The sequence below is a fragment of the Microcaecilia unicolor genome, chromosome 9, assembly GCF_901765095.1.
Source record: "Microcaecilia unicolor chromosome 9, aMicUni1.1, whole genome shotgun sequence".
Classification (NCBI taxonomy): domain Eukaryota; kingdom Metazoa; phylum Chordata; class Amphibia; order Gymnophiona; family Siphonopidae; genus Microcaecilia; species Microcaecilia unicolor.
The window spans coordinates 166455034-166468108 of NC_044039.1; the positions used below are offsets into that span (position 1 = coordinate 166455034).

Genomic DNA, 13075 nt, shown 5'->3' on the forward strand with positions numbered 1-13075 from the left:
TTTTGTTGCCGCGTGGTGTCTGGTTAACGTGCTTATTGTGATGCTGTGTATGTAGTTGATGTAAGATACCAGAGTTTTTGCAACAGCTCACTTCGCATATTATGACTCCCGGTTTTAATTACTGCTGTACAAAAGTTATCTTTGCTATTGTATTTTTCAGTCTCGTTATTGTAAACATTTTTATTAGAAAGGTGAAGAAATGCACATATGCAGGTGTTTTTCATATCTTTACCCCTCTAAGCACTATTTTTGCATAATTGCTGAACACTTTTTCTTCCAGACTAAAGAATTCATTGATGAAAGTTTACAGACTGGAGGTAAATTTATTTCTATTGCTATAAAATATGATTGCATGCAGATGCCTAGACTTGCATTGCTTATACATAAATATTAACAATTACAGTAGTAAAAAGATTGAAATGGTTTTCAAACCACTCAGTGGTACTTGATTTCTAGGGTGCTCTTTGCAGTGTTTGTGCCTGAAGTCATTTTTGATTTAGAACTGCACAGAATGCATTTTTACAGCTTTTTTTCTAAAATATTTTTAATTGTATTTTGCTTCCTGTGTGTAGAACCGTTCTGTTTAAGGGGGTCTTTTACTAAAGCTTAGCTCGAGTTATCTGCAGCAGGGCCCATTTTGTTCCTATGGGCCATGCTGCAGATAATTCGAGCTAAGCTTTAGTAAAAGACCCCCTAAGTGACCAATTTTTCAGGACTGTATATGTATATAAAAGTTGGTAACCAAAAAAGCTTGTTTCAGTAATACTTATGAATCAAGATAGATTTGTACTCGCCAGCGTGGTCAAAAGCAATATATGCCCACCAAGACAATGGCTTAAATATTTAAAGCAGAAAAAAATGGTGAAATAAATTTAAAAAGGGTTTTTTCTTCAGAGAAACGTTCACCACAAGATGTCTGTATCCTTTCACTATAGACAATATTGACACCTTGTAATTGTTTTGAGATACCCCTGTACAGTCTGCAGTACTCAATCTTCCCTCGTCCCAAAGAACGATATTGAAGGCCAGATGGGGTAACACTGAGATTGAAGAGTGTGTAGAGGTGGGCACAATGCCTTCTAGCATGGTGTACATATCTCCATGCATAGCCTGCTATACTTCCTGGCCCACTGGCGCTACTGAGGAGCAAGAAGTGATAATGTGAGGAGAGGGGGACAGGTTACTACAGCTGCACAGATCTCCAAATACTCTTGTTGGTTCTTCCCCCCCCCCCCCCCCCACCACACAAAACAAAAGCCTTTAGAACAGCCCTGTGTAGTGGTGGTGGCACCCGTCTTTAAGCCAACTTAAATTTTGAATTTTATAAAGAAAACAAACGATGGTTTGTTCTCCATTTCTTGTTTGGATTCTAGTGATGTCTGAAGGCACAGTTATATATAAAGTTAGTCTCATGTATCCAGATCAGTATTCTACGTTCTCTCGTTCCGTATTAAAAACTGAGGAGCATATGCTATTTCGTTGAGATGATAAACTGCAAAACCAACTGGAAGAAATGGTTAGAGCAGTAAACTGTGAATTACAGAAGCTGAGGTTCATAGCCTACTTTACCCTATGCTGCTCCTTGGGAAATCATTTAAGCATGTGTTCTTTCAGATACAAAGTGTTTTAAATTGTAAGCTCTCTGGGCCAGGGAAATGCTGGCTGAACCTGCTTATAACTCACCTTGAGTTGGAAAGGCAACTGAAAATCCAAATCTGTACAAATTTTCAAGGAGCCAAGATATTATCTGAGTAATGTACCTCACAACACCATGTGTGTTCCTAATTTTCCCTATAATTAAGTAGATGGATTGCCAGAGGATCTACCTTGCAGCTTTTATAGACCCTGTCAGCTTTGGCCCAGTTGACCCTTTATCAAGCATGGATAGGCTGTGTTCAAAGAACAGTTATGGGCTACTTTTTTTCTTTCTTCAAACTGGAAACGCTTTAAATAAATCTCCAATGTTCTTGACGGATTACAATCATTAACGTACATAATTTCTAAAAACACATACATATAACAATAATATAACATCAGATCTCCATTTTCCTCTTCACAAATAAAAAGATCTTGCACCTTCATTTAGTAAATTATAACTCATCTCAAACTCCTAGGTATGCCTGCTGAAACATCAGTTTTATGTTCTTTTTTAAATAATCCCAAGCTTTGCATCTCTCATTTCCAGTGGCAGATTATTCCAAAGGTGTTGTCCAATAACATAAAATATTGATGAACGGTATTCTTCTGACTTCATTTTATGATGGAACTTCCAAAACTCTATTTGCGGACCCTAACGCTTGCAATGATAAATATGTAACTTGGAAGCGATGATCATAGAAACTTGCTTTAAAAAGACTTTAAAAACATATATAGCATTTTAAATCTAATCCTATACTGTATAGGGAGCCTGTGAAGTTGTTTTTTTTTTAAATAGGGGAAATATGAATAAACTGGCTACAACCCATTAAGACTCTTGCTACTGAACTCTGTTCTACCCGAGGAGCTTTCAACTGATTCTTATGTATTCCCATAAGGAAGCTAATATAATAGTCAAAACAGGGAGGGGTATTACTTTAGATCACCATATTAAAGTTCTCAGGACTAAATCATTTAATCATCTTGAAGTCGCAGTTTGAAAAAGGTAACTTTAACAATTTTACTAACTTGAAATTACACACTAAGTGATGAATCTATAATTATCCCCAAATTATGAATTTTATCCACAGTAGGGGATGATAATTTCACATGTGAATGAAGTTGGATTATTAGAGCAGGAATAACTTGATAGAAATCTGAGTTTTAGCAATATTTAATTTCAAGTGATTAGCTCTAATCCATTGTCTGAGTTCAACTACAATGTTCTCTGAATGTTGCCTCTACAGATTTATCAACAGCAATGATAAAATGAATGTCGTCAGCATAGATTCTGAACTGCAGATTCAAACAGTTCAGCAATCTGCACAATGGCAAAAGAAAATATTAAAATAGCTGATCCCTAGGGAATTCCTGTGGGATTAGGCAAATTACTTGAAATGTCTAAATCCCTTTTCACACACATCTCTCATGAAGAAAGGATGAAAAGCATTTCAGAACAGACCCATTCATACCAATAGATATCGCTGTACCAAAATCACATGATTTATGGTGTCTAAAGCTGTGGATATATCCAAAGTTACCAGTAAAAAAAAACATACTCCATCAAATCCTATTTTGATTACATCTAAAAGAGAAATCAATAAAGTTGATTTGTGTCTAATATATCTTATTTTTCCAAAAAATCAATTAGCTGATCATAGACCACCTTCTCCATTACCTTAGCAAGAAATGATAAGGAGTAGATTGGTCTATAGTTGTCAACCAGATTTGAAACAAAAACCTTATTTCTCCCTCCAACTCCCACGCCAGATATAAATACCAACTCTGGAGAAGACAGTATGTTTGTGGATATTAAGGTACCAATACAGTTAGTACCTGTGGCTAGAATTTATTACCAGCTTTTTCCTGTTTCTGATGGCTTTGGAACATCGATCATAATGTTAACTCTGGATCTGGACAGAAAATGGCATTTAAAGCTATATTTCAAGCATAACCAATAATCTAGCTTAGGTAAGAAAGTCAGTCTACCTAAACATGTCCTTTGTAATGAGACCAGCATCCTGTAGATAGGAACTGTGGCCTCAGAAATTCCTTGCAAATGTGGTGTCTATTACTTTTGTATATGCTTAAACATTTTTGGAAGCTAATTAGCTTATTGTTTCTCAGCAGTACAGTAGTACAGGAAGGGTCTTTCCTCTGTACACTTATTTCCTAACTTAATGTCCCTTTATATTAATCTCTCTCCCTTCAGATCATGGATTTGTCTTTGTGGCCCTGAATGCCTCCATTCCTGTAATCTGGGGTCGGAGATTTTTGATTCTGCCATCTTATTTAGTCTCGTATCATAGAACGATATTCCTCTTGCACTGGCTCGCTCATTCTTAACGTGATCATCCGGTTCAGCGAGTACCATACATGTAGGACTTCTAAATATTCGCTCACTTTGAGGTAAGCAGTTTTTAATACATGATTTTATAATTTCCCAGGGTCTAGATATCCTATGCCTAGTTGAGACATGGCTACAAGCTGGGGATTTAGCATATTTTTTGACTCGAGCAACCCCCAATCCCCCAGGATTATACATGCGATAGTCGTTTCCGTATTACAGGTAAAGGTGGGGGATTGGCTATTATCCTCCGCTCGGGCTTCAGAATTAAGACAGAGCCTTCTGGTCAATTAAAGGGGATAGAATGCTTTTTTTTGTGCCTTCTATCTCCATTGCTTTTCGATCTACTTCTCTGTCATCCCCCACCACCTACAACTAACTCAGTTACAGTCTTACTGAGCATTATTGCTCAACAATCTCTTGACTCTCCCAGCTTGTTTTGGGAGATTTTAATATTTAAACTGACGATTTAAAGGCATCTTTTTCTAGAGAACTTTTGACATTTTTCCATGACCTGAATTTTTCTCGTCATAGCTTTCAGCCTACCCATCGGGATGGTCACTTTAGATAATTTACCAAATTTGACTCTTACTGGCTTCCTCCTACACACAGTTCCCTCTCCCTTTCCCAGATCATCAACTATTACAATTCACCTTGAGCACTGCTTACCCATAATGCCCTTGTAATTAAGGAACAGCAAACAGAACCTCTACATTGACCAAACTAAACAACCAAGAGTAGAGGCTGACCAAAAGACAAATCCAGCTAAAGAAGTGGTTCTTGAAAGATGCTTTATTTGCTGCTTGGACAAAGGACCATTCATGGTCCGTGTTTCGGCATCACAAAACGCCTGCCTCAGGGGTCACAATGGTGTTCACAGGATATACTAAACAGACAAAGTTGCCAAAAGGCATGCGCTCAAAGGAAGAAACTGGAGAAACACGCATGCCCAAAAGATATAGAAGATACCACTGTCAGCCAAATGCCCTTGGATACTCAAGCGGAGACCTTAGATCTCGCCCTTCAAAAAGCAGTGGATGCTGTAGCACCTAGGACAACAGCTCGTCCTTGGGTTCCTAATAAACTCTGCTGGAATTCAGCTGATCTTAGACTACTGAAGACACAATTATGTCACCATGAGCATGCCTGGAGGAAGTATAAGAGCCAACAATCACTATTAAACTATAAACATACAGTTTATTTGTACAAACAAAATATTTAGGTAGCCAGAAGGAAATGTTCACAGCATATAACACAGGTCCATGACTCCAGGACACACTGTAACATCTTGAGGTCCTGTACAGACCCACCAGCCTCCTTGCCCTCAATTGCTTACAGTGACAGATTTGACTACATATTTCTTCCAGAAAGTCAAATTAGCCCACATATCTATGCTTTAGACTCGGACCCTCAAGGTGATATTCAAACTTTAAACTGAAATATATTGGCTCTTTCATTCTTTGACTCCTCCCTATTTGTCCTCTGTATCCCAAGCTATTCAGTCTATTAGACCTACTACTGCATCACATGATCCCCGTCCCTCCAGTTTAATTAAACTTTCAATCTTTGCTCTTCATTGCTCAATTACCACTATTTATCCACTAGTTGCACTTGTGGTCAGTTTCCATCTCTCCGGAAGATGGCAGTTATGGGACCCAAGCAGAAAGATATCCACTCCGCAGATGGAGAAGCATCTAACTACCGCCTGAAATCTAATCTGCTATTCCTCGCTAAAGTAATACTCTTGTACTGATGCACCTATCAGATTATGTTAATTAAGTTTCTGCTCTTTATCCCAATCAGACAGGATTTTGTCCCTTTTATAGTACTGACTGCCCTTATTGCTTTACTCACTTCAGTGCAGACTGCCCTATCTCGGAATTTGGCTGTTTTTTTAAAATATCCATTGACTTTTCCTTGGCGTTTGATCTTGTGGATCATACCTTACTTTTAAAGAGGTTATAGCACATTGGAGTTACTGGTACAGCATGACATTGGTTCCAGTCTTACCTGACTGATCACTCCTATCGCATTCTTTGGTAAAGCACCCAACTTGACCCTTCTCCAATACACTATGGAGCCCCTGAAGGATCCCTTTTAGCTCCATTACTGTGCTAACATCTTTATGGTGCCTTACTGATTCTGGCTTCACACCTTTCATTTATGCCAATGACATACAAATCTTGGTACCTTTTGATCTTTCTGATCCATCAGCACAATCCACCCTGATGTCTAAACTGGAAACAATCCTGCATTGGATTCACCTTCATAGAATGATGCTAAATCTGGCAAAAATGAAAGATATGATATTCTCTCGTACTTCTGCGCCTACTATCCTAATCCGGATATACTTGCTTGACACACTCATCCCCATTTCTGACTCCATTAAAATTTTGGGAGTTACTGTTGATGGTAATCTGTCCTTTGCTTTTCACATTTCTGCTATTATGTTTAAATGTTTCTACTGACTCCATTAAATCCGGTCTATTCATCTTTTTCTGGAGCTCAGCACCCTATGTGTTATTATACGTGCCTTAACCCTCACCAGTGTTAATTACTGAAACGCATTCTTTAATGGCTTGTGCCAACACAAAATACAATGCCTTCAAGTAATACAAAATGTGACAGTTAAGGTGGTCACGGCAAGTGGCAATATGACCATGGACAGGAGCATTGACTCCTTGTGAGCATGCGTATTCAATACAAGGTATTAACGTTAATTCATAGAACTCTTTACCCTGGCCAAACCCTATTTTGTCATGGTGCTTACTGCCTTACTCCCCCAGTTGGACACTTTGTCCTTCAGACCAATATCTCCTTATCGTTTCTACTCTACATAAGGTGACTGTGACTATATTCTGGAAAACTACGTTCTCGGTTTCTGGACCTGTTCTTTGGAACCCACTTCCCATAGGTTTGCGACTGCTGCACTCTTGAGTTCAAAGTGGCTCTTAAAATCCACCTATTTAGGCAAATATATGGGCCCACTACTTTCTAGGACCAATTTTCTGGAGAGGTATATTCCTAACACATAGCCTATTGGACTCTGTTACCCTGTTTCTGCAGTAATCCCTCTATTCTTTCTCCTCCCTTCCCAGTTTATACCTTTTTCCCTACCTCTTTCTTGACTGTTCTATAAGTATATTATAGTTTCTTTTCTACTATGGCTCCTCTTATTGATATTGTAAACCACTAAGATGGTATATAGCCTTGGGGTTATATCAAATAAAGAAACCTGAAACCTGTTGCTCCTGCTTGTAACTTTGGAATTTTAATGACCAATTTCTCTTACATTGGGACTTAGCGTGTCCATATTTCAGTTTTGTAGGGTGTGTTCCTCTCTCCTCCCCCCCCCCCCCCCCCAATTGAAGCTGTAATAAAAAAAAAAATGTTAAAAAATCTGCAGATGGGCTTGTGCATATAAGTTGATATCTGTACCTTTATATGCAAGCCTATGAATACGAAGCACTTGTGCTCTTTTACAGGAAAGGTTCTTGTCCATGGAAATGCAGGGATTTCGAGGAGGTAAAAACAATGTAATTCTTGGTCTAAATATTTTTTGCGTAATATGTAGCAGTTGAACAACATATTTTCTTTTTCTTTATAGTGCTGCCTTAGTTATTGCATATATTATGGAAACATTTGGTATAAAATACAGGTAAGTGGAGTGGAGGAGTGGCCTAGTGGTTAGGGTGGTGGACTTTGGTCCTGGGGAACTCAGGAACTGAGTTCGATTCCCACTTCAGGCTAAGGCAGCTCCTTGTGACTCTGGGCAAGTCACTTAACCCTTCATTGCCCTATGTAAGCCGCATTGAGCCTGCCATGAGTGGGAAAGCGCTGGGTACAAATGTAACAAAAAAAAAAAAAAAGGAAACAGATGTCAAGTGCAACTATTTCAAGACTAGATGAGCTTTATTCATTTTATTACAAAGCAAGAATCAGTTTCTTAAGATGAATGCTTTGACATATGGCAAAATGTTATAAAGGGTCAAATGAAGAATACAAAGAAGAGACACAGAGGAATATTGTTTTCAGAAACAATTTCAGCATGATTCCATAGATCAATTCGTATGAAGTCAAGGTGCTGTATGTTCTGTGTGCCAGTTCAGCGACATAACTCCTGAGTTCAGTTTCCAAGTCTGTTTGCTCGTCAGGTGGGATGGGAATACTTCTTCAGAAGCACCATTCACGCTACTTGGGAGGAGAGCCACAGACACCATGGTATGAACTGCAGTTTGTGGCCCCAGCCAGTTATTTTTGCTGCAAAGAGTGGGCTAGCTGGAAATGAGAGAGTTTGGATTCAGCTGAGATGAAAGCTCAAAGGATCAAGAAGAAAGCACTAGTTATAAAAAAAAAAAAGAAAAAAGTGCTTTCGCTGTAGAAGCTTTAGGGAAACTAAAACACCCAAGATGAAAGTACATTTAAAAAGAAAAATACAAAATTATTTCTGAATCTTTAATTTGTGCCCCAAAAAAATGAAGTTGAAGAAATTAGTGTGAGTTCTTGTGCAGGTTTGTGTAATCATTTATCCAAGTGAGCCTAGCCTATAAAGAATTAACCTGGCTTATGTGAATGCTTTATAATCTAGATAACAGATGTAGATGGTGTATTCTCTGAGGACAAACAGGCTATAATAGTCTTTCGTGTGGGTGATGTCATCCACTAAGCCTGGTGCGGAAAACACTGCCTAGTCTTTAAAAAGAGTTTTAGGCAGCGCTCCCATTGCGCATACGCAGGTGCTTTCTCGCCCGAGTTGTAAGCGTGGGACCAACAGTTTTTGTTTTCCCCCACCCGTGGTGAAGAGGTCATGGTCGTCTGAGGTTCTCTTCAGCTTGTTGGTTTTTTCATCTGGTACCTTCCTCATGGGGATTTTTGGCTTTGTTCCTCATAATTTTCTTTTTGTACCAAGTATACCTTTCCTGTACCCTTCTTAGAATTTTGTCCTTATTTTTAAATTTTCTTTCTTTTTCGGCTCTGAAGGCCTGCTTAGGCCTGAGCACCAGCAGGGTAACATTGAGTTTTTTTAATCAATACCCAAGAAGCATCTGCACTGGGGAGGTGCCTTTGTGCTGGTCTCCAGGTAGCCAGGACCCAGTTTCTACCATGACACTGGCAATTCTTCAGGCTATCTCCAGCCCAGCATCCCAGCCTTTACCCATGTTGGCCCTCAAATGGATCTGGGCCATGCTCCAAGAGCACTTGGCGGGGCTTCTACAGGCGCGGAGTTCATCGGCATCATGTGCACTTGTGCCAGCCTTGACTGTGCTGTTCCCCTCCTGTGGTGTCATCACTGATGCCAGTGCCATATGAGACATCGGTGTCAATACCTGCCCATGTAGTACCCCATCAGCATCTGTGGAGGAAGCTTTATGGAGTCTGGGGAGAGCCTACATTTCGGCACCATTCCAGGCCTGGACATGGTTCCTCTCATCTGAGGCAGGTGCAGACTCGACCCTCCCATTCGAAGTATTTTACTGACACTGATTCGGACTGTTTATGGGAGTTTGATGATGATCCAAGTGGAATTCCATCAGACCCCCTCTCCTCCAGAGGAGAGATGTAAATTTGCACGTGTATCTCTTTTTGCTTTTGTAAAGGAGATGGCTGTTGCCCTCCCTATTAAGTTAGAGATGGAAGATGAGCCCAGGGCTGAGATGTTTGAGGTTCTGGATTACAGTTCACCTCCTAGAGAGGCTGTGACTGTCCTTCTGCACAGAATCTTTCAAGATGTTTAGATAAAGAGTTGGGTCCCTTCTGTCTGTCCCAGTTATGCCCCCCCAAAAATTCACATCATGTATTGGATTCTAAGATTTGCATCATCATTCCTTGGTGGTTGAATCTGTGCTGAAGCGGGCCTGGAGCTCCATGAACTTTGCCTCTGCTCCCCCAGGCAGAAAAGCCTGGACACTGGATTCGTTTGGGCATAACATGTATTGGGCCTCTGCTCTCCCATATTAAATCATACAAGCTCTACATGAGCCTGTACTTGAGGTCCTTGGTACGCAGTATGTTAGACTTGGCAGATACTCGCCCTCAGGAGCAGGTGGAGTCACTTCGCTAGTTGGCCAAGAAGCAGAAGGCCTGTTGTAAATTTTGGCCAGGAGCACTTTTAACAACTTTGACAAAGAGTCTAGGATGACTGCTCAGAGTATAGCAAAGCACAGATTCTCATAGCTGCATGTCTGACTTGGACCCTGCAGTCCAGCAGAAGTTGGCAAATGCTACTTGCTGTGGAGATAACCCTTTTTGGAGAAAAGGTGGAAGAGGTTGCTCACCTGATCAAAAAACATACTGATACCATCGACACCCTCTCCCCACAGTCAGCTTCTGTGGGGAGAGTAGCCTGGAGTGGAGGAGTAGCCTAGTGGTTAGTGCAGTAGACTTTGATCCTGGGGAACTGAGTTCAATTCCCACTGCAGCTCCTTGTGACTCTGGGCAAGTCACTTAACCCTCCATTGCTCCTGGTACAAAATAAGTACCTGAATATATGTAAACTGCTTTGAATGTAGTTGCAAAAACCTCAGAAAGACGGTATATCAAGTCCCATTTCCCTTTCCCACCTTTCCTCATCTAGGAAGTCCCTACTACTCTGAGGCACAGGTACACTCCTCACCCCGCACAGACTGTTCAGCTCCAGCGTGCTCATTCTCGTCAACAACATGTGCAAAACTCCCAACCAGCTCCCCAGTCAAAACAGGGGATGAGTTGTTGACTGGCTTCAGGATAGCATAGCCGCTGTCAAAGTGACCATTGCGGATAACTTTCTGCTGGGGGGGGGGGGGGGAGGCTGAGTTTTTACCAAGAAAGGTGGTCCCTTGTAACCTCTATAATCAGTGGGTTCTTCAAGTAGCCTATCTCTGTTACACTGTACATTGGCACGAGAAACCTCCAAATTGCCCACTGCAAATGTCTTTCCTCCACTCTTCTCAAGGTCCATGTGGTCAAACCTGTTCCACCAGGGGAAGAAGGGAAGGAATTCTGTTTCAGGTATTTCTTGTGCCAAAGAAAATGGGGAGTGGGAGAAAATGCATTCCATCCTAGACCTGAAGCCCTTGAGCAAATATCTAGTAAAAAAAAAAAAGTTCAGGATGATTTCCTTGGGTACTCTTCTCCCCATGGTTCAGGAACAAGATTGTCTATGCTCTCTAGACTTGAAGGATGCCTATACTCACATCCTGATACTTCCTGTGACTTGTAAGTATCTTCAGTTTGGAGTGAGGACATATCACTTTCAGTACTGTGTTCTGCTGTTTGGCCTCATGTCAGCTTCCAGGGTACTTGCAAAGTGTCTAGCAGTATTCGCAGCATTGCTATGCAGACTGGGAGTCTGTGTTTCCCTGTCTGGACAATTGGTTGGTGAAGAGAACTGTTCAGGTGCTGGAGTTACTAGTGTTCATTATCAACTATCCCAAGTCCTATCTATCACCAGTTCATCAATTGGAATTCATAGGAGCCCTGCTAGACCCAGTTCAAGCGCAAGACTTTCTCATTCTCACGGGCAGACACTCTCGTTGCCGAGTGGGTTTGCAGCAGCCAGCAGGTCATGGCTTAGCAGATGCTGAGGTTTTTAGGCCACATTGCCTCCATGGTGCATGTCGCCATATAAAAACGGCCCAATGGACACTAGTTTCCCAGTGGTCTCAGGCCAAGGGAAACCTAGCGGATGTCATCTGAATTACCCTAGAACTGGCTTGATCTCTCCTCTGGTGGACAACTTGGTCCAATTTGACCTTGGAACTATCATTCCAAATTCTTCCACCCCAAAAGGTGTTGACAACGGATGCATCCAACCTAGTTGGGGAGTTCTATTTAGACAAGCTTCGTACTGAAAGTTCTTGGTCAGCACAGGAGAGGCAGCTGCAGATCAACCTCCTGGAGCTCTGGTCAGTTTGGAACACTCAAGTCTTTCAGAGATTGGCTGCTCAACCAATCAGGTTGTAATGTATTATCTCAACAAGCGGGGGGGGGGGGGGGGTACAGGATCCTACCCTCTATGTCAGGAGGCTGTAAAGATGTGGAACTGCGCTGTCCAGCATAAGCTAGTCCTCAGAGCCATGCACCTGGTAGGAAAGTGCAACAGCCTGGCGACAGACTGAGCAGGGTAATGCATCCTCATGAGTGGTCTCTCAGCATGAGCATTGCCTGCGAGATTTTCAGAGAGAGTGGGGCATTCCCTCAGTGGATTTCTTTGTCACTCATTACAATCTCAAGGTCTGTCAGTACTGCTCCAGGCTTAAATCGCATGGCCGACTAGCATAGGTTGCCTTCCTCCTTCATTGGGGGGGTAGGTCTTCTGTATGCATATTCTCCCATCCCGCTAGTGGGGAAGACTTTGCTGAAACTCGAGCAAGACTGGAGAACCATGATCCTGATTGCCTTATATTGGCCCAGGCAGATATGATTCCTGCTTCTTTTGGAGTTATCCTCCAATGAACCATGGAGATTGGACTGTTTTCCGACCCTTATCACAGAACAAGAGATCTTGTCTGCGCCTCAGCCTCCAGTCTCTAGCTCTTCTGGATGTTGAGAGCATAGAATTTGCTTTCTTGAATCTCTCAGAGGGTGTCTCCAAAGTTTTGCTGGCTTCCAGGAAATATTCTACTAAGAAGTGTTATACTTTCAGATGGAGGAGGTTTGGTGTGAGGACAAAGCCAGGGGATGAAAGATCCTCTTTCATCCCCTACACAGAACCTGCTTGAATACCTTCTACACATCTCAGTCTGTTCTTAAGATCAACTCTGTAAGTACAATTAGTTCTTATCATGGACAGCTTCTAGTTGTTCAATTCATGTGAGGTTTACTTTTAACTGAGCCCCCTGGTCATACCTCCGCCAGTGTCATGGGTCCTCAATGTCATCCTTATCCAGCTGATGAAAGTTCCTTTCGAGCCACTGGATTCCTGTCCTCTGAAGTTCTTTACCTGGAAGGTCTTGTTTTTTGGTGGCAGTTACTTCAGCTCACAGGGTCAGTGAACTTCAGGCCCTAGCAGCAGATCCACCTTATATGAAATTTCATTGCAACAGTGTAGATCTCCCCACACACCCTAAGTTCCTTCCTAAGGTGGTGTCGGAGTTCATCTTAACCAGTCAATCC

The 13075-nt window shown here is 41.6% G+C and overlaps 1 protein-coding gene across 2 annotated transcripts in view; it reads left to right on the forward strand.

Annotated features, from left to right (window-relative positions):
* STYX (serine/threonine/tyrosine interacting protein) overlaps positions 1-13075 on the forward strand; it is a 72051-nt gene that overhangs the window by 45318 nt on the left and 13658 nt on the right. The window contains exons 6-8 of one of the 2 annotated variants that reach the window (XM_030214480.1): positions 281-317; positions 7468-7507; positions 7590-7640. In XM_030214480.1, coding sequence (XP_030070340.1) covers positions 281-317; positions 7468-7507; positions 7590-7640 — 128 coding nt within the window. The remainder of the gene's footprint in view (positions 1-280; positions 318-7467; positions 7508-7589; positions 7641-13075) is intronic. The other variant, XM_030214482.1, reaches the window with a different exon arrangement.